The 22,279-nt window shown below is 40.4% G+C and overlaps 1 protein-coding gene across 1 annotated transcript; it reads right to left on the bottom strand.

The window, feature by feature from the left end:
• Positions 1-6,171: 6,171 nt before the first annotated feature.
• Positions 6,172-7,791, bottom strand: LOC126696186 (putative UPF0481 protein At3g02645). Its single transcript, XM_050392966.1, has one exon. It carries the CDS (start codon positions 7,789-7,791, stop codon positions 6,172-6,174), a length of 1,620 nt encoding a protein of 539 aa, XP_050248923.1.
• Positions 7,792-22,279: the final 14,488 nt, after the last annotated feature.

The raw sequence follows: 22,279 nt of genomic DNA, 5'->3' as shown, positions 1-22,279 counted from the left end.
ATTTGCAATTCATTTCCAATCTTTCTGTTGATCATTTTTTGAATAAATGATTTCATCGAAGGTGTTAGAGATATATATTAAACATATATTAGGAGGTTATTGTACTGTACTCTTATACAATAAAGATGTAGCCCTTAAGAGATTCCTCCATGGATGTAAGCCGTCAAGTCTGAACCATGTAACCCTCGTGTTCTCAGTGTTCCTATTCTATGCTTCCTCTTCCGCATCCACTCTAGCATACACAACTTGGTATAACACATTACATTGCTAATATTTAACATGGTATCAGAGCCAAACTTCGTTCTTGGCATCAAACAAATATTTCTAACATGTTAAATATTAGCAATGTAATGTGTTATACCAAGTTGTGTATGCTAGAGTAGATTCGAAAGAGGAAGCATAGAATAGGAACACTGAGAACACGAGGGTTACATGGTTCAGCCTTAATGGCCTACATCTACGGAGGAATTCCTTAAGGGCTACATCTTTATTGTATAAGAGTGTAGTACAATAACCTCCTAAGTTACAATGAACCCTAACATGAGTATATATAGGCGACTAAATTCTAGACTACTAGTACAAGCAGAATTGGGCTTGGGCCTATTACATTGGGCTAATATATGTTTAATATATATCTCTAACACCCTCCCTCAAACTCAAGGTAGAAGCTCAATGAAGACTTGAAGTTGGATAACCATGAGAAGATCACTTGGAGATGCCGTGAAGAATGCCTTTGAAAAAACCACAATGAAGAATGTGCCAATTGACTGATTTCGAAGTCTCAAATGCAGAAACGAAGCCCAAAATTGGAATCTACGTAAAAAACTGAGCAAGATAGGCCCTTTCGGAAATTTTGACTTTTGGTCAAAGGTTAACACAAAAAGTCAAAGTCAACGGATCCTCGTCAAATCAACAATCAGGGCTCACGGGTCAGATCCAAGTGGTCCGGGTCAGGTCGGCCGAGTCAACGGTCAACTAGGTGACGTGGTGCTGACGAGGCGACACTGCTGACGTGGATAGATGACATGTCTGATAACGTGGACTACGGTGTGTGTGGCATGCTGACGTGGAGAGGTGACATCAGATGACATCAGCAGAAGTCTTCAGCGCGTGGATGTTACACCAGCGCGTAGAGGAGAAGCCAGAAACCCAGGTAGCGCGTGGAGGCGCGTGCAAAATTGGTTGAAAGCCAAATTTCTTCCGTATGCAAATCGGTGGTCGACATGGTTGATAAGACGGCGCGTGTGGCCAACGGATGAGCTACACAATCGGAAATCGTGGCGGTGCGTGGGAAAGATCTGAAGACACAGGCGGTGCGTGTTGGCACGTGTGACCTCGTATGATTACCAGATTCTAAGGCCAAGTGGATCAGTGGACGACAAGGCCGTCTTGGCGACGCGTGTGACTGAGATCCCAACTGGGAGTCGAGAATCTTCGGCAACGCCTATGAGAGATCTAGGAGCCATTGGTCGCGCGTGATGGCGCGTGCGGCTGCTGTTGGAGGTGGAATTCCTGCGTTTTGTTCACGATATGCCGTGGAGCACTTATGTCTTGTTGGTTTCATCAGGCGAAGGCTTGATGTGCACAGATCTTATATTGATGTCATGGGTTTGCTTGAGTTTGTTGGATTTTGACACAGCACAGAGCCATGGTAGCTGCGAGATGCCGTGAAGTCTAGATCCAGCAGAGAAATATGTGTGACTTCAGATGGTGGTATGCACGTGTGAATCTTCTTTGCTGTGTAGAGATGTTTGTTTGATGTAAAAAACGAAATTTGGCTCTGATACCATATTAAATATTAGCAATGTAATGTGTTATACCAAGTTGTGTATGCTAGAGTGGATACGGAAGAGGAAGCATAGAATAGGAACATTGAGAACACGAGGGTTACGTGGTTCAGCCTTGATGGCCTACATCCACGGAGGAATCCCTTAAGGGCTACATCTTTATTTTATAAGAGTGTAGTACAATAACCTCCTAAGTTACAATGAACCCTAACATGAGTAACTTCAGATGGTGGTATGCACATGTGAATCTTCTTTTCTGTGTAAAGATATTTGTTTGATGCCAAGAACGAAGTTTGGCTCTGATACCATGTTAAATATTAGCAATGTAATGTGTTATACCAAGTTGTGTATGCTAGAGTGGATGCGGAAGAGAAAGCATAGAATACGAACACTGAGAATACGAGGGTTACGTGGTTTAGCCTTGACGGCCTACATCCACGAAAGAATCCCTTAAGGACTACATCTTTATTGTATAAGAGTATAGTACAATAACCTCCTAAGTTACAATGAACCCTAACATTAGTATATATAGGCGACTAAATCCTAAACTACTAGTACAAGCAGAATTGGGCTTGGGCTTATTATATTGGGCTAATATGTCTCATCAGACACGTCATCTAGCCACGTCAGCAGTGTCGCCTCGTCAGCACCTCGTCACCTAATTGACTGTTGACCCGGCCGACCCGACCCGGACCACCCGGATCTGACCCGTGAGCCTTGACTGTTGACTTGACCCGGATCAGTTGACTTTGACTTTTTGTGTTGACCTTTGACCAAAAGTCAAAATTTCCAAAAGGGCTTATCTTGCTCAATTTTTCGCGTAGATTCCTATTTTGGCCTCTGTTTCTTCATTTGAAACTCCGAAATTGGACAATTGGCACATTCTTCATTGTGGTTTCTTCAATGGCATTCTTCAAGACATCTCCAAGTGATCTTCTCATGCTTATCCAACCTCAAGCCTTCATCGAGCTTCCGCCTTGAGTTTGAGGGAGAGTGTTAGAGATATATATTAGACATATTAGTCCAATGTAATAGGCCTAAGCCTATTCCTGCTTGTACTAGTAGTTTAGGGTTTAGTCGCCTATATATACTCATGTTAGGGTTCACTGTAACATAGGTTATTGTACTACACTCTTATACAATAAAGATGTAGCCTTTAAGGGATTCCTCCGTGGATGTAGGCCGTCAAGGCTGAATCACGTAACCCTCGTGTTCTCAGTGTTCTTATTCTATACTTCCTCTTCCGCATCCACTCTAACATACACAACTTGGAATAACACATTACATTGCTAATATTTAACTGAAGGAAATTAAAGAAATAAAACACAAACCAAATACAAGGATAAGAGCTCAAAAGTGTCCAGCACACATCTCTTTAATTATGTTATTCCATTTTATATGTACATGGGTATTGCACAGCATTATATTATTGAAGGGTCTAGATTGAAAGTTATAAAAGCAACTTTCAATCTAAATTTTTGAATAAAAAAAATTTGAAAAGAGTAAAAAAAAAAAAAAGTAAAAAAATCTGTGAGCAAATTACACTGTGCAATACTGATCTCAATGTTTTACCTTGTTAATTTACGGTTGTCTATCATTTCACATAAACTCACATTTTCTTTTTAACACTCACACTCAACCACGTTAAAATTATGACAAATCCAATTGTAGCACAAAATTGGGTCTTAGATTTTCTCACTAATCATGATGCTAACAATGTTACGTAGAGTACTTGACAGTTGACATTATAGACTACATGACATGACTACAAGCAGAGAGAGTTAGGTTATAGGGACCCATTTTGGACTTAAAAGCTCAGGATAAGTACGTACGTACCTCAAATCCACCGCCTGATAGTCACCTATTCTTGAATGGCATCTTTCTTTTACTGGAAAGAAGAATGAAAAAGAAAACCCACAGTTTGGATTTTAATTTTTTTTTTTTTTTTTACTACAAAATAAATAAGGAAGCCAGCTTCAGATTCGTATGTTAGCTTTTCTTTCATATGAAAAGTTCCAGCCAATTACTTCAAGAATTATATTTTATTTGTTCTTAGTTATTAGACATCAAACATATAAATTGTTGGTTTTGCTGGACCTGGACGGAGTTGATATGATTCTGATTTCTGAACATTGGTTTAATTTAGGCACCCATTATAATGGATTAGGACTTAGGACCTGTGACATAGAGTGTGTATATATATGATGAGAACGACATAGGAGTATATATTGACTATATATAACATAAGGAAAAGAAAACCCAGGAAAAAAACGAGTTTTTTCTTCTTTGCTTCTACTCCAAGAATCTGACAAGAAACTACGTGCTCAAGCAGTTTTATTTGCATTCAAAAGAATTCAAAACGATGACCTAGCTAGTAGAAATGATAAAAACTTTGAAAAAGTGACCGAATGGAATTAATTACATATACCTATGCACATTTGTCTGGTATAAATAAGCACCCAATATATGTTTGCTTGCAAAGAAGAAAAAAATGCTCGAGACTCTGGAGAAAGAAAGTGATGCATGAAGCCTTGTTATTTATTTATTTATTTATTTTGAAAGGGAAGGTGGGGTATTTTATATTTGATTTTTTTTCAATTGGATTTTTTTGGGTCCGTTTGGATACAACTTATTTTTGCTAAAACTGAAAACTGAAAACACTGTAACAAAATAATTTTTAAATATATGAATAATGCTGTAGGACCCATTTTTAATATTTTTTTTGAATAAAGTGGTTATGGGTCCTATGAACAGTGCGTAAACAGTACTGCTACAGCGCATGAACAATGCTAATGTCTCCCTAAAAGGCGTGAAAAAAAAAAATGTTGAAAAGTGAAAACGTAGACGTCCGTAAACGTGAATCCAAATACACACTTTATATAAAATTATTTCTGTGCAATGCATGACTTGACGATTAAGAGTAATATATAATTTTAAAGAAAGTATATTAATAATATAATTAACATTTAATAATAAAATAAATCTTATAAATAAAAAATACTCTAAATTACATCATTAATACACATCGTGTAAAACCTTTTTTTTTATAAGGTTTATAATATATCAAAAAATAATTAATGAATTATTCTTATAATTTCTTTTAATAATTACGATTTAAAGGGAGTAGTATTTTATTTTACTTTCTTTAAAACAAAAAATAAAGTTTTACTTAAAGTCAGTGGTGGAACCAAGATTTCACTTTGAAGGGCAAATTAAAAGGCAATATAATAATAAAAAAAATTAAAAAAATAAAAACCTAAAATATACTAATCGATACTAAAAAAAAATAAATAAATAATTGTAAACAAATGTGTAATTTTCATACAAAATCTACATAGTTTTAAATAGATTTTGATCTAGACTCATTATTATGCTTAACTACAAGTGTATATATTGCATATCATTAAAATAAAATAAAAACAAAAAAATTAATTCATAGTTTTTAACGATTGAAGAAAAAGATTGATTTAAATATATTAAGTTTAGACATCTAATTTAATTCCAAAAAATAAACTGAGAAAATAAATTCATATAAAGGTTTTAAAAGTATATATAACAACATACATGCAACGTTGTATACACATTGCACTACATTGATTGTTTTTAAAAACTTGGCTTCAAAGTAATTAAAATTGAAAATTGCTAAAAGTACTACAAAATTTGCTATATAAAGCTTATAAATTGATGTGTTAATGAATGTGATTTATTTAAAATTTGGATTTATAACAAAATTTAGAGTTTGAAATTGAAATGTCAAGATATGGAGAAGAAAAAAAAAGACGTTGGAGGCTTTTTAATAATAATAATAATAATAATTTTGTGTAAAATATAAGCCACATTAGTTGAAAAGCAGTGACTATAAATTTTTTTAAAAAATGGTGTGAAAAATTAATAAATGATAAACACTAAAAGTGTTGTGAATTTTCTCTCTTTTATAAACGGGTGACATTTTTTTGAGATATAAGTACAATATGTTGATAATTAACCCTGATGGCATGATTTCACTAAAAAAATGGCATGAGTTAGGAAATCTTTTTTCCATATTTTTCGGTGTCAAGGAAGTTTATATATACAAATATGGGAAGGGTTTTTGGTTTTTTTACCAAAAACATTTATGAAAGTTCCTGAATATTAGCAACTATAAAGTCTTTTAAGAGGAGTCAATGGGGGGCATCTCGCACCCTGGCTTTGCCCGTGAACATTTTGGTGACAATAACTAAAAGAAAATTCTCATATGGTATATATACTAGAGGTCTTATTTTCAAAAGGAATGATTTTTTTTTATATATATATTTAATTTTTAGTGAATACAATAGGAATTGGTAACACATGTTGCTCACATACAGCCAGTCAAATACACTAGGCAACAACAGAGTGCAAAAATTCATAGGGTGGCCAACAATTTGGAACAATTGTACATAGAACAGGCAGCCTGCAGAGTAGACAGCAATATTAGAATGTTAGCTGCTAAAAATGTAAGACAAGGCCATGAACCAAAGATATACTTCTTCATGAAACAAGTCATCCTGTTCCTCCAACACCCTGAATAACAAGCATTTGCAACTTCAATGGCCTTGTCTAGAATTGGAACTTTTGTTACCCTCACAGACTTGGTCATTCCATTCCAAAGCATCGCTACTTCTTCATCGCTTTTGAGCCGGTTCAAGATGATCCCGGCCTCTCTAAGAATCTTCACGTCCTCCTCAGTATCAATAATTCCATTCATCAATTCCGTGTAGCGTGTAAAAACCATCACGTCCGGTGCAATACATGCCTCATAGGCGACGAGGTTCCTTAAAACAACCTCAGAGTTGCCATCCAAATGAATTACTGGAAGGTAAAATGTACCTGAACATTTGTCAAAATTAATAGTCCCCAAGCCACCCTTTGATGGACGAAATTTAACACCATTTTTATGAAGCTGTGTCACGCTAGGAATTGCAATCTCTTCTACTAAAGGACTATCATCTTTCATCTCATTAGATGCGCTTTGCGCATCTTCGGCCACAGCCTCAGCTGACGAGATGAGATTGGTTATATCACTCTTGTTCTTCAGCTTCAATAGATAGGAGATGATTATAAATGGCAGTGTAACTAAAAGCTTCACTGCCTTTGAATTGAAAATCTTTATGAGAAGGCGGAGCGGGGCCAAGTTAATATAACATAGTGCTTTCAAGATGGATTGGAAGTAGCCAATCTCTCTGTCTTCTTTTGGCTTTTCCTGCTCAGAATTATCAGCTACAAGTTGCAATTTCGGTGCAACCATGTAGTAGAGAAGCTCTAGCAAATGGGATTTGGTGAAACATACTTCTTTGAAATGTTGCTCATTGATGCACTCTATGGGTGACAGATGTTTGCAAAAACCAATTAGCATTGTTGCTAATACTTCGTCATGATTTTCACAGGGATAAAAGCTGTGGACTTCCCTGAGCAAAAATAAAGGGATTTGGTTTTCTAGCATGACAATATCCCTAAGGACTGCATGGTGTGCCGTTTTCCGATGCGTGTGGTCAATCAAATGCGCCATCTTAGAAGTTATTCGCATAAGCGAGTCTTCCATTTTTGTGGAGTAGGTTTGGAGGTACTCCAACAAAAAGGAAGCATCAATGGACAACATCCAAGAGAGTGTTTCTTGGTCGAATTCCAAGAACCTATGATAACAAGCACGGATGCAGCTATCACTTTCCGCAATTTGGTTAACCAAGTCACGGAATTTGATTTCTTTGAGTTTCTTTTGCAGTCTCATAGCTGAAGTGAGCTTGTAGCGTTCCATCTCAAGGAGTTCGAGCCGGTGGTGATGGTATGGGCCAAGGGCTACAAGTTGTGGAATGTATGCTTCTGGTTTGAAAGAGAGTAGGGTTTTGGGTACGCTAAAGATGCTAACAGGAACACCTTCATCATTGTCTTGAAGGCCTTCCTCTAGGGCTCGACTTATCTGTATGACCCATTCTTGGTCATGACTTATAAGTATAGATGACTCACTAGCTTTTAGCTCAGAGTACATGGTCTCTTCAGAGACAGGAAAATTGCTATTTGCTGGTGTTTTACTTTGAATGAGAGAAAGAACAGTGTAAATGTGTTTTTTTTTTTTCTTCTTTCTTTTGTTGGATTATGGGAGGTGCCAGTTGCTTCTCTTTCTAATTGAAGACTGTCTAGCTAGGCACCTATTTATAATGGGTTGGACTCAAGAGTATGCACAAGTGAAGAAGCAAAATGTTTGGTTTGTGATTATAACATATTTTCCACATGCAACCTATTTCTATTAATTTGCTTTCTTTCCTCTGTCATAATGATTCGGCAAGTAAATATTGGCAAATTCAGTCAAATAGCTACCACTTTGTTTTATTAAATTTTTTGTTTAAAGATAATTCTCAAATTTTGAAGAATGGAGTGTCACGCAACATAGGAAAATCATGTTATATACACCAACATGAATTTCATGCCAAATAATGCTAAAATCATATTACTTTTTTCACAATTTGTTAAGGTAATAATTGTGATCCAAGCAATGCTATTTTTACATATATGTATAGGAAAGATTAATTTATTCGTTATCTCAGTTTTTTTTCTTGGTTATTACGAATTGCCTTAAAGAGCTAATAATTTCTCTGTCAAAGATGAATTGTTTCATTATTTATAAGCAAACATTTGACTTTTCCCCATTGCCCAAACCGTGTAAAAACCAACCTTTCGTATGGTAGTATATATGCGACAAATGCTTTTGATCGTGTTCGAGCATGTTTTTCATGGTATGTCTCCAAAGGTGTTAGCTATATCTCGAGCATAACTACGTACCCTATTAGGTTGCTTCCTCTTGCCGTACTTTTCTATATTCTTTAATTTACCCAATAATTCAAGATTGTTGTCAGCTTCTGTTTATTTCCATGAAGTTTTCACCTTCGTTTTTGCAGGTTCGTTTGCCGCGGCGGCTCGATGAATTTTTTTCAAGGGGCCATTACAAAATCTAAATTAAATAAAATTTAATATAAAAAATAAAAATAAAAATAAAAAAACTTGAATATATCGTGTTATAAAAAAAATGCAAATATATGAAATTTTACAACTTTTACAAGTTTTTATATTTTAAAATCGTTATATAATAGCTCATTATTAATTTTTATTATTTACTGTTAATGTGGCTAAATTCAACTATTTTATTTTGTTAAGTTTGAATAATATTTATTTATTTATTTTTAAACAGTTGTCATTATTTTTATAATGACACTATATTATTTATTAACTCCCACATTCATATTCATACATACATAAATATTACACTAAATATCTACTTAACCAATCAAATATTTAAACAATTGCTAACTTTACTATTTTTTTTTCTTCAATTTCGTACTAACATAAATAATACACTAAATGTCTAATTGTTGTTTAGTTTTAGGTTGTATTGATCTATGATCAGGGTGTGCAAGATTTTAGTCAATATATGCAAAAATATTTTTAAGCATAAAATAAACTAATAAAAAAAATTTATATATAAATTATTTGACGTACATGGTACAAAGAATCCGGTGATAGCGTCCTAAACTTTGAATGGATTTGTGGTATATATTCTCTTTCAGTTAAACGTTCTCATCAGGCTTAACAAATCACGTTTTTAATTAATTAGTTGGCTGTCTCCGCCCCTGTTCTTCAGTTACAAGTTCTCATCAGGCTTAACAAATCACGTTTTTAATTAATTAGTAGGCTTTCTCCGCCTGTTAAGGTTGAATTCAATGGTTCTTGTGTATAGCTGGATTCGAGGTCAGCTGGGCCTCCAGGAATTGAGGAAATGGAAAACAGAGAAAGAGAAAGGAAAAAAGAATTGAACTGAGATTATACTTGCTTGATTGATCAGTCTACAACAGTCTCTTCCCTTATACATCTCTACATCATCAACCAGCTGTCAATGATAACCAACAATCCTCTAACTAACTCTAACTGTCCTGTACTGTCACTAGCTAACCCGTATAGCCAATGACACCACAATCCCTCAATTAACACTATAACCTACAAGTCTGATATATGCACTTAGGCACTTATACTGATATATGCACTTAAGACACTTATACTACTAATACTTGTACTATACAAAACACAACCACAGCCTACTACAATACAACATACAATCAAACAGAACCATGCCTAACACCGCCCCTGTCCTTGCTTAACCATAGAATGACAGTTTGAGCAATTGCATCGGTAAGTGTATAAGTTTTTCTTCTATTTTACATCTAAAACTTACTTTTTCTACTTTACACATTAATTTTTACAAAACTCCTACATCAGTTTATCTACTTTACACATTTATTCAATAAAATATTTATTCTTTTACAATTTTTTATTATTTCCTCACTCACTACCTCTCTCTCACATACCCAACACTACCAAAAAAATACTAAAATATTATATGCACAAGCTACAGTATCCATGCATATATGCATGGTTACTGTAGCACTTGTGCATTTATGCACAATATTACACCTACTGATATGGGTGTTTTTTTTTGTCAAAATGTGCATATCTTAACATTTTTTCTATTTTGCACTATTTTGCACTTACTTATGCAAATGCTCTTACAAAATTCCCACTTAAATTTATATATGTATCTCACTATTTCTCATCTATTATTTTCAATTTTTTTTTTTTTTTATAAGATAGAAATTCTACTCTAACCTAATTTAAGTGTTGACAAGGATAAAAGAGATTGGTCAAGTAAAATAAGCCGACGATTTATGGGTGACAGTATCTACTGGGCCGTCAGCCTTGGTTTAATAACTGACGGCGAGATAAAGTTGTAAGGAGAGGCATAATAGGCCAACGGGATAATAAAGCTGAAGGGTCATTCTGAAGCTGACGGTATGAAGACTGAAGGCATAATATAAGCTGACGGTACTAGTCAAAGAATGCTTGCTAACCACGTTTGCATATATAAGTAAATGGCTTGCCCTCCACGTTTTGTGAAACCTAAAAGGGATTCCTATATGGAAAGGATCCCGCAAAATACGCCCAAGAAGACTCCTATAAGGAAAAGACTTCTACTCCAAGGAAAAATGGGTCAAGCCCTACTATTATAAAAACTCAAGCACTCTCACGAACCAAGGTACGCATAATTTACCCTCTCTAGCACTCTAGAATTGTGAGAATAGTTCTGACTTGACCTTCGGAGAGTATTTGGCCGGCACCACACCGGTGCTCTCTGCTAGGTCCTTTGTTTTTGCTGTGCAGGTGCTATTTGGAGCGCGCAAGGACCGTGTGGCTTACTGGTGATTTTTCGACATCATCAGTTGGCGCCGTCTATGGGAACTCATGTAGTGTAAAGTCATATTACCGCTTCCCGGACAAAAGTTGCACAGTGCTCACCCGCTCAATGGCAACCACTAACGACATTCAAGAAGAGGAACCACCACGACCGCCCTCAAGTAGCAAGTTAAGACTCTCGCTGCGGCCGTGGAACGCCTCACCAAACAAAATCGCGACCTGGAAGAGCAGCTGCGCCAGAAAAACGCAGCACTGGACAACCAAGGAGCTGATCAAGAAGGAACCAGCGCTGACAGAAGAAACCAAGAGGGATCCCAGGCCAGTAACGCCCCGAGCAAACTGAAGCGACAGAACGTGAGCCTCCCTTCCCTCACAGATATGGCTCCGCCACCTATTATCGCAGAGATGCAGGCGATGAAGGAACAAATGGAGGTTATGATGAACGCCCTCAAAGGGCGAGTATCCAGTGATCTTGACGACCTTGTCAACCGAACTGACTCGCCGTTCACCGCCCCCGTCAACTCCTTCCCCCTGCCGAGTAAGTTCCGCATGCCATAGATAGACAGTTATGACAGGGTCAGGGACCCTCTGGACCACCTAGAGACATTCAAGACCCTGATGCACCTTCAAGGAGTAGCGGATGTGATCATGTGTAGGGTCTTCCCTACAACGCTGAAGGGCGCGGCGAGAATTTGGTTCAGCTGATTGACACCAAACTCCATCAGCACCTTCAAAGAACTTAGCGCTCAATTTATCGCGCACTTCATCAGAGGCCATCGGTACAAGAAGTCTACGGCTTGTTTGATGAGTATCAAACAGCGAGAGGATGAAACTTTAAAAGCCTACATATCCCGCTTCAATAAGGAGGCACTCTCGATCGACGAAGCCGACGATAAGATACTTGTCGCAGCATTCACGAATGGGCTGAAGAAGGGTAAGTTTTTGTTCTCCCTGTATAAAAACGACCCAAAGACCATGTCGGAAGTACTTTACCGGGCCACAAAGTATATGAACGCCGAAGACACGTTGTTGGCGCGAGATGAGAGGCCAAAGAAAAGAGAGAGGACGGAAGACACTTGGCAGGACCAAGGCCGAAAGAAAGCTAGGACGGGAGACTGAAGGGATGAGAGGCGCCCTAAGCCCCTAGGGGGAAGATTCACGAGCTTCACTCCGTTGACAACCCCGATAGATCAAGTCCTTAAGCAAATCAAGGATGAGGAAGCTCTGACGTTCCCGGGAAAGCTGAAGAGCGATTTTAACAAACGTTCTAGGGATAAGTATTGACGTTTCCACCGCGACCATGGTCACGATACAGCTGATTGCTATGACTTAAAGCAGCAAATTGAGGCCCTTATCAGACAAGGAAAACTACAGAAGTTCGTTAGCAAGGAGAAAACGGATCCACCCCCATAAGACCAACATCCCCGCTGGGATAATGAGCGATCGAGGCTCCCGATAGGGGACATAAGGATGATCGTAGGAGGAATGGTTGTCGTCAAGCCATCCAAAAAGGCCCGCAAAACCTACCTTCGAACGGTGCAAAATGTTCAGCTGATGAGAGTTGTGCCGAAGATAGCACAGAGAGAAGGCCCCATAATCGGGTTCTCAGAAAAGGATGCACGATGCCTTCACCATCCACATGACGATACGCTCATCATCAGCTTACGGGTAGAAGATTACAACATGCACAGGGTGTTGGTCAACAACGGCAGTGCAGCAGATATTTTATACTACCCGGCGTTCCAGCAGATGAGGATCGACAAGGAGCGATTGATTCCGACAAATGCCCCGCTCGTAGGCTTCGGAGGGAGCCAAGTATTCCCCCTAGGCGCGGTCACATTGTCCGTAATGGTAGGCGATTACCCTCAGCAAATAACCAAGTACATAACATTCTTGGTGATCGATTGCTCGTTTGCCTACAACGCTATCCTCGGGCGACCAACGCTCAATTCATGGAAGGCGATAATTTCAACTTACCACCTAATGATTAAGTTCCCTACTGACTACGGGGTAGGGGAGCTGCGCGGAAGTCAGATGGCCACGCGCGAATGCTACGTAGCCATGATGGAAATGAAAGATCAGGTTCAGGCTTTGAGTATAGAAGAGCACCGGACGATAACGGAGCCAGTAGAGAAGCTAGAAGAGATACCCCTTGACAGTTCCGATCCTGGCCGAACGACTAAAATTGGAACATTCGCTAACCCCGCAATCCGTCAAAAGCTCATAACCTTCCTTAGAGGTAATTGAGACGTATTCGCTTGGAGTCATGAAGATATGCCAGGAATAGACCCTTCAGTTATGGTGCACAGGTTGAATGTATCGCCCGCCTTTCCACCTGTCCGACAGAAGAAGAGAGTGTTCGCCCCCGAACGAGATCGGGCCATAGCAGAAGAAGTCCAAAAACTACAAGAAGCAAGCTTCATTAGGGAAGTATACTATCCTGATTGGCTAGCGATCATAGTAATGGTAAAAAAAGCTAGCGGGAAATGGCGGATGTGTGTGGACTTCACCGACCTTAACAAAGCCTGCCCCAAAGATAGCTATCCCCTCCCAAGGGTCAACATCCTAGTAGACTCAACGGCTCGATACTAGTTGCTGAGCTTCATGGACACTTTCTCGGGGTACAACCAAATCCGAATGCACGAAGCTGATCAGGAAAAAACTTCGTTCGTGACCAGCCAAGGCCTCTTCTGTTACAAAGTGATGCCCTTCAGCCTAAAGAACGCAGGCGTAACATACCAAAGACTTATGAACAAGATGTTCACGCAACAGATTGGGAGGAATGTCTAGGTCTACGTTGACGACATGCTAGTGAAAAGCCGAAAGGGAGGAAGATCATCTGGAAAATCTCAAAGAAACATTCAACACCCTTCGCTCTTACAACATGAAGCTCAATTCAGGAAAATATGCCTTTGGGGTGACAGCGGGAAAATTCCTAGGATTTATGGTGTCCCAAAGGGGAATCGAGGCAAACCCGGACAAGATCCGGGCCATTATGGAGATGGCGCCACCAAGAAATGTGAAGGAGGTACAAAGCCTCAACGGAAAAATAGCGGCACTGAATAGGTTCATGTCAAGGGCGATGGAAAAATGTTTGCCCTTCTTCCGCACGCTGAAGAGATCATTCGAGTGGACTGCCGAATGCCAGCAAGCGTTTGAGGAATTGAAGGCTTATCTCTCCTCCCCACCACTGCAAGCCCGTCACAGCCAGGAGAAGAGCTTTTTCTCTATCTAGTCGTCTCCCCCGCAGCCATTAGTGCTGCCTTAGTCAGAGAAGAAGAAAGAGTACAAAAGCCCGTATACTACGCGAGTTGGGCGCTACGCAGTGCTAAAGAAAGATACCCGCCCATGGAAAAACTTGCATTTGCATTAGTTACGGCAGCCCGCAAGCTCAAATCGTACTTTCAAGCCTATACGGTGAATGTCCTGACTGACAAACCCTTACGACAGGCGATGAGCAATCCTGAGGCTGCGGGTCGATTGGCGTTATGGGCTATAGAGTTGAGCGAATTTGATATCCAGTACCGCCCACAAACCGCCATCAAGGGACAGATCGTCGCAGATTTCATAGCAGAATTCACTCATGATGAAGACAAGGGGGCAGAAGAGTCCCCTCATTGGAGCATATATATGGACGGGTCATCCAACAGGTAAACCAAAGGGGCCGACATCGTATTACTATCGCCCAAAGGGGATACAATTGAATGTATAGTCCGTGTCGACTTCCCCGCTACCAACAATGAATCAGAGTATGAAACATTAATAGCAGGACTCGACCTCGCCAAAGCAGCAGGAGCCGCGAGGGTAGTCATCTATTGCGACTCTCAGGTCATTACAAACCAAATAAATGGAGACTACGAGTGCAAGGGCAAAAGGATGAAAAGGTACCTTGATCAAGTAAAGGCGAGAGTGGATGAACTAGAAGCCAAAATCGTCCAAATTCCCAGAGGAGAAAACGAGCTAGCCGATCGCCTCGCAAAGGCCACTTCAGCAGAACATATGGTCATCCCTGGTAATGTACTTTCATTCGTTCAACTTTCTCCACTAATAGATCCCAGCAACGTGCAGGAAATAAGCTCCAACAGTAGCTGGACCACGCCGTTGGTGTCATACTTAAAAGACGGGATCTTACCAGACGGAAAGGAGGCTGCAAGAAAACTGAAGGTGTAGGCAACAAGGTTCGTCCTAATAAAAGACATCCTGTACAAAAGAGGCTTCTCCCAACCATATCTGAGATGCTTGGGTATGGAAGAGGCAGACTACGTCATGAGAGAGGTACACGAAGGAATCTGCGGAAACCATTCAGGGTCTAGATCATTGGTACACAAGCTTGTGCGAGCAGGGTACTATTGGCCCACCATGCAGAAGGACGCCGAAGCTTATGTCAAGACCTGTGACAAATGCCAAAGGTTCGGCAATATTATTAAACAACCAACCGAGGAGCTGACCCCGATGACAGCCCCATGGCCATTCGCACAATGGGGGTTAGATATTATGGGATCATTCCCTACAGCAGTACGACAACTGAAGTTCCTGGTAGTGGGCATTGACTACTTTACAAAATAGGTGGAAGATGAAGCTTTAGCCACCATTACGGAGAAGAATGTGCGAAGCTTTGTTTGGAGATGCATCATATGCAGGTTTGGCATTCCTAGAATCTTTGTCTTGGACAACAGGAGACAATTCGACAACGACTCCTTCCGGGATTTTTGCTCACAGTTAGGAATAAAGAACCACTACTCCTCCCCCGCCCACCCTCAGGCTAATGGCCAAGTCGAAGTCACGAACCGATCCTTGCTCAAGATTATCAAGACTCGGCTCGAGGGGGCAAAGGGTATATGGCCTGAAGAATTGCCAAGCATACTATGGGCATACAGGACGACGGCAAGGACACCCACAGGAGAGACATCATTCCGACTGACGTACAGAAGTGAAGCAGTCATCCCAGCCGAAGTTGGGTTCACGAGTTACAGGGTGCACAACCATGATGAGAACAAAAACGACGAGGCAATGCGACTACAACGATCAGGGCGGCGGCAGAATAAAGGCTCGCTAGGTACCAGGACTGCATGGCCAAACACTACAACTCTCGGGTCTAACACAGAGACTTCCAAGTTAGAGACCTTGTTCTTAGAAAGGTCATGAGCGCCACTAGGGACCCTACCCAAGGGAAACTCGGCCCCAATTGGGAAGGACCTTACCGAGTTACGTCGTGGCAGAGGAAAGGCACTTACCACCTAGAGACATTGGAAGGACAGAAACTGCCACACCTATGGAACACCGAGCACCTACGAAAGTATTACCAGTAGGAGCGGCAGCATGAAGACCAACCTTTTTTATTTACATTTCAGCAGATTTTAGTCTTACTCCTCAGCTTTATCATTTACTTTAGTTTTTTGCAACAATACCTCTTTTTCTTAAGCCCAAAAGGCAGGATTTGGTTTTAGAATTACTTTTATTTACAAATGCATGGCAATAAGAGGAGTTTATTCAAAATTGTTGAAGTATCTATTTTAGAAATCTACGGTTTAAAGTCCACAGAAGTGAACAACTAAGTTCACAAAAGTGAACAACCAAAACGACTAAGTCCATAATACACGGACTAAAAAGCTGACAGTCCCATATATGAGGCCATCATCATATGGACGAGGTCCTAAAACCAACGAGCCTACAAAAGATGACAAGGTCATCAAGGCTAAAGCTAAAAAACTGACGGTCCCATAGATGAGGCTATCATCATATGGACGAGATCCTAAAACCAATGGGCCTACAAAAGATGACAAGCTCATCAAGCCTATGACAGACCAAAGCTAAAAAGCTGACGGTCCTAATAGATGAGACTATCATCATATGGACAAGGTTCTAAAACCAACGGGCCTACAAAGATGACAAGTTCGTCAAGTCCATAACAAACTAAAAGCTAAAAAGCTGACGGTCCTAATAGATGAGGCTATCATCATATGGACAAGGTTCAAAAACCAACGGGCCTACAAAGGTGACAAGTTCATCAAGCCCATAACAAACTAAAACTGAAAAACTGATGATCTCACCAAACAGATTGGGCCATTATAGGACCAACGGACTTACATTAAGTCCATAAGATGGCTGGAAATTAGGAAATTGACGGCCATATTAAAGTAAGTAAAGTAATAAAAACGGTGCAACTAACGGGCGAAGCTGCAAAGCCGACGGGCTCCAGGCGACGAAACCAGTACTTGGATAATGCAACCAAGCTGACGGACCTTGAAAAATGATGAACAAGGCCGAAAATCCAAAAGGAAACCCTTGAAACTGATGAGATAAGAAGGATATACACATTAGTCGCCAAAAAACCTGACGGGTTCCCAAAACAAACGGGAATGTTTACCAGGACTTCGTATGGATCAATCACTGATTAAAAGATATGAAAGCGACGGAAATAACATAAATACAACTGTATGCAAACAAAAGCCCGAGAAAACCAAACGAGCACTTAAATAATTGTTTGCAAAATAATCAAAATACAACGATTATTTGCAAAATAATTGAAATACAAGGTTGAAGTACAAATAAATAAAACTGAGCAGGAGCGTCAGTAGGATTCCCGTCAGCTTTCTGATTATCAACATCTACAAACACAGCTGGAGTGTTGGAAGTAGGAGTAGGAGGGTTTGCAGCAGGCTAGGCTAGGACAACGACGCCGTCAGACTCCGGAGTAGGATTAGGCTGAGAGGAGCCGTCATCTCCATCATCCATGGTAATTCCAGACAAGTCCAGCTTTGGGAAGGCTAACGCAACCTGCTTAAGGCAATCATCAAACCCAGTGCCATAATACTCGGCACAGGAGTCAATAAACGATTGCGTCGCTTTAAAGTCTCAAACTGTGTCAGCCCCAGCCATCTGCACCCTTTGGCCTAGATCCGTCACCTACTCCTTTAGCTTGTCATTCTGACGGTTGGCCTCCACCAGCTTCTCTCTAACTTCTTTCAACTCCTGGTTCAGCGTACGGACGGCATTCTTGTACTGCCCCTGTTCATTCATCAGATTTGCATTATGCTTCCGTACTCGGGTGATGACTCCCTCCTTCGCGACGCAACGGTCTTGAAAGGCCTTGACTCACACCAAGGCCTAAGAAAAGAACACAGCCGTCAGTCAAAGTTTATCAAAACAAAATAAAATCAGTTCGACCAAAAAGTAGTAAGCATACCCTGGTGAGATCAAAAAGGGTTGACGCCCCTAAATCCTTTGTCCCCAACAGATCACAAGACTCTATGTCCGTCGATTTTATTAGGGACTCAACCTCCCCGACGACGTAGTCCTTATGAGTCAAGAGGCAGCAGGGACCCTCGTTGACGGGACCAGAAGAAGTCATAACCCCCTTGCCCGCACCATGGCTTGGCTTCAGAGGGGATTTTTCCTTTAGAGCACCGTCCCCAGGAGTGACAGTGGCCTTTTTAGACGGACTGCCGTCACTCCCGTCGGGCTTCCTCTTCGCCGCCTTAATGACGGCCTTAGGGGTTGACGAGGTCTCCCCTCCTGCCTCCTTTGCCCTTTTCTCCTCCTTCTGACGGGTTGCAGCAGCCCTTATCCTCTGTTTAGCAGATTCCATCTCTACAATACAAAAAAAAAAAAAAAAAAAAAAAAAAAAAAAAAAAAAACAGTTAGAACAAGAGATGGAGGAGTAAACTGACAAAGCCAATAAGAAATCTACTCACGTCGACGTGAAAATTCGTCCAACCTTCGAGCTTCAGCTAACGGCTCTGGACCTCCACAGTATAAATGAATAGTGTCAAGGTGATCAAATCCCTACACTTACGTTCCTCCAAAGGGATTTCCAGAACCCGACGGATGAACTTCTCCTGTTCGTCGGTTATGTGGGGACGGGTATGGGTTGAAAAGGAAAAAGAGGTGTTAGTAGCATCACTTCAAAAACAAAAGGAACATAGTTGACGGGATTAACCTGAATCCCTGACAAAAGCCCAAGTGTTGTCAAAATAACCACGAGGCATCGTCGCCCATTCCTCCTGACGGCAAACCCAATCCGTCCCTTCAACAAAAAAATATTTACTTTTCCAGTTCCTATTGGAATCTGGCATATCTAATACCAGCCTCAAACTTTTCTCCCGGGTATTAAAATGGTATGTCCCTTTAGACGAGGCAATATGATGGGGCCTGTAGCAGTAAAAAAATTTGTCAAAGGTAAGCTAACGGTGTCCTCCACTTAGACGGCCCCACAAGATTTCAGCTCCAATAAAGGTCCTCCAGGCGTTTGGGGCAATTTGAGTGACGGACAGGCCCAGGAAGTCAGCAAGCTGACAGTGTAGGGCCGTCAACGGTAATCTCAAGCCCGCAGCAAACATGGCATCATACATGCCAACGTCAGTGGTTCTCCCTGAGTAACAACTCTCATTCTCTCTAGGGAGACAGATCGGGATATGGTCTGGGATTTGGTATCGAGTGCGCAACTCCCTAAAAACCTTATCACTCATCCTAGGTAAAAATTTGTTGACGGCCCGATCCTCAGGGAGAATGAAAGGACGGTTATCTCCGGGACCCTCTGAGGTCCCTCCACTGGATCCCTCATCTCCGTCACTATCATCTCCGTCAACATTTATGTCATCCCCGTCATTTCCGTCCTCTCCTCTTTCCTCTTCTACTTCATCCTTATCTCCTTCAGTGTAACTCTCATCACCGTTAGGAGATCGGGCTGACGTCTCTCTCTCTAACGAAGGCAAGAAGTCCTTTGACTCATCACCAGAACCAAAGGCCTCGTCGTAGCCCGCTCCTTCGCGGACTGACGACTCCTCACACGACGCGTCACCTGACATCTGCCTACCTACAAGTGATGGATCCAATCTAAGTACCTAGGCTGACGTCCTCACTAATGAAATAGGCAAAAATGAAAAAGAAGAGGAGATGGAACTTACTGGTAAGATGACCTTCTGGAGAAGAACGGCTTCAAGGGTAGCGACGGATAAGCTGACGAAAGTAAAGGTTTAGTTGACGAGAATAAGGGCGACGGTCTCTCTCTCAATCAGCAAGAATGAAATAGAGAAAAATGACGAAGCGACGCCCTCGTCAGAAGCAAAGCCAATAAGAACATGCCACCTGTCCAAAGCATTAAGTGCACGGCGGCTCGAGGAGACCCATGTAAATAATTTTCCCGCCTCTTTAAAAATAACACAATCAACAAAAACATCAACTCCATAACCCGTCAGTATAAAAAGTGACGGAGATATGGAGTAGGGGGCAACTAATAAGGATAAAAGAGATTGGTCAAGTAAGATAAGCCGACGATTTATGGGTGACGGTATCTACTAGGCCGTCAGCCTTTGTTTAATGACTGACGGCAGGATAAAGTTGTAAGGAGAGGCACCATAGGCCGACGGGATAATAAAGCTGAAGGGTCATCCTGAAGCTAACGGTATGAAGATCGAAGGCATAATATAAGCTGACGGTACTAGTCAAAGAATGCTTGCTAACCACATTTGCGTATATAAGTAAATGGCTTGCCCTCCACGTTTTATGAAACCTAAGAAGGATTCCTATATGGAAAGGATCCCACAAAATACGCCCAAGGAGACTCCTATAAGAAAAAGACTTCTACTCCAAGGAAAAGGGGTCAAGCCCTACTACTATAAAAACCCAAGCGCTCTCACGAACCAAGGTACGCATAATTTACCCTCTCTAGCACTCTAGAGTTGTGAGAATAGTTCTAACTTGACCTTTAGAGGGTATTTGGCCGGCACCACACCGATGCTCTCTGCTAGGTCCTTTCTTTTTGCTGTGCAGATGCTATTTGGAGCGCGCGAGGACCGTGTGGCTTACTGGTGATTTTTCGGCATCATCAAGTGTATGTGTGTGTGAAACTCTCTCTTAAAGACTTAAATCCCGACTTTTGCCCCACACACCCCACAAGCACTTATACTTGTGGAGTGACCATCGCACCAAGGGTATGCGGTGGTTTTTTTTGTTGTGTTTATCTAAAGAGATATTCATTTTATATATCTATACTATTAATGAGAAGATTCTCCTATTTCGTTTTTAATTTTTGGCGTACCAAAATATCCACATGCAAATTATGAAATAACATACCTTTAGTTTAATTTTTTTTTTCCTACAAAAAAGTAATAAAAAAAAAAAACCGTTATTCTCATCACCCATTTGTATTCAAATATCTGATTCTTATCTGTATTTGTTATCTATTTGAAATCCAATACTTCAATTATATATACAAAAAAATATAATTATTTCTTCCAAAAAAAAAATCATTACCTCATGTAAAAACTACTCATTCTTATTCTGAAATTTTTATGTTTTTTATTTTAATTCTTTAAAACATTCCAAAAAAAATTTATCCAAATTCTATACAGTTATAACAAATCTTCATCCATCCACACTAACGTATAGCATATTTCTTTTGCTCAAATCTCAAATTTATTTACTTATCACAATTCTTATCCCAATCAATAAAATTTAAATGTACCATTGGGTTTTAACATCTTCTAGTTTTCTATCTCATTTTTAAACATTATTCCACGTTACCTTACCTCTTTCTTTAAAAAAAATTAAATACACATAGTTAATTATATATCACTTTTGAGAATTATAACTGTAGGGACTGGGTTTGAGCACTTGTTCTGTTAGATGAGTGGACTCAGGCCCAACTAGTCCAATACAATAAATTTATAGATAATGGGTTTAAGAGTTAGGCATTAGTGACGGTTACAACAACTAGACATGGTTATGAGTGGGTTGAATAACAAGGATGTGGACTAAAGTGTAAAATTTTGTCCTCAGCCCCCATCCGGAGCTTGTTGTTCTTATTATTTCTTCAGTGCTTGGTTACAAAGGTTTCAAAGATCATACAAATTGCTCCCATCTTCTCTATTTCTAATTCTCGATCCCCTTTTCTTGGAGGATTTCTCACATTATATATCCCCTTCCAGTTGATCTTGGCCTTCTATCTGTTGATCACGCAGGTCACTACTCGAGTACTTGTCCCATCAGCCACCTTCCCAAACCTTTTGTGAGTTGCAGCAACCAAGGCAGCACTGTTCAGGGGTCATTTCCTCATTAATGTGGCCAGAACGTTAGTTGTGGGCATTTAATACGGAGGTGACAGTTTCTCCTTGAATTGCTCCTCCACCATACTCTCATGGCTAACCCACTGTACTTGTCCTTTTTCTTGGAATGTTCTTGGAGGCTGCCTTCGATGGCGTGCACTCTTCCCTTCTATGATCTCAGTTGGCCGAGAA

The sequence above is a fragment of the Quercus robur genome, chromosome 2, assembly GCF_932294415.1.
Source record: "Quercus robur chromosome 2, dhQueRobu3.1, whole genome shotgun sequence".
Classification (NCBI taxonomy): Eukaryota; Viridiplantae; Streptophyta; class Magnoliopsida; order Fagales; family Fagaceae; genus Quercus; species Quercus robur.
This window is presented reverse-complemented; position numbering and strand designations above follow the sequence as displayed.

What these genes read in the sequence shown, in the direction of transcription:
- LOC126696186 (XM_050392966.1), bottom strand. Translation starts at nt 7,791, where the DNA reads ATGTACTCTGAGCTAAAAGCTAGTGAGTCATCTATACTTATAAGTCAT.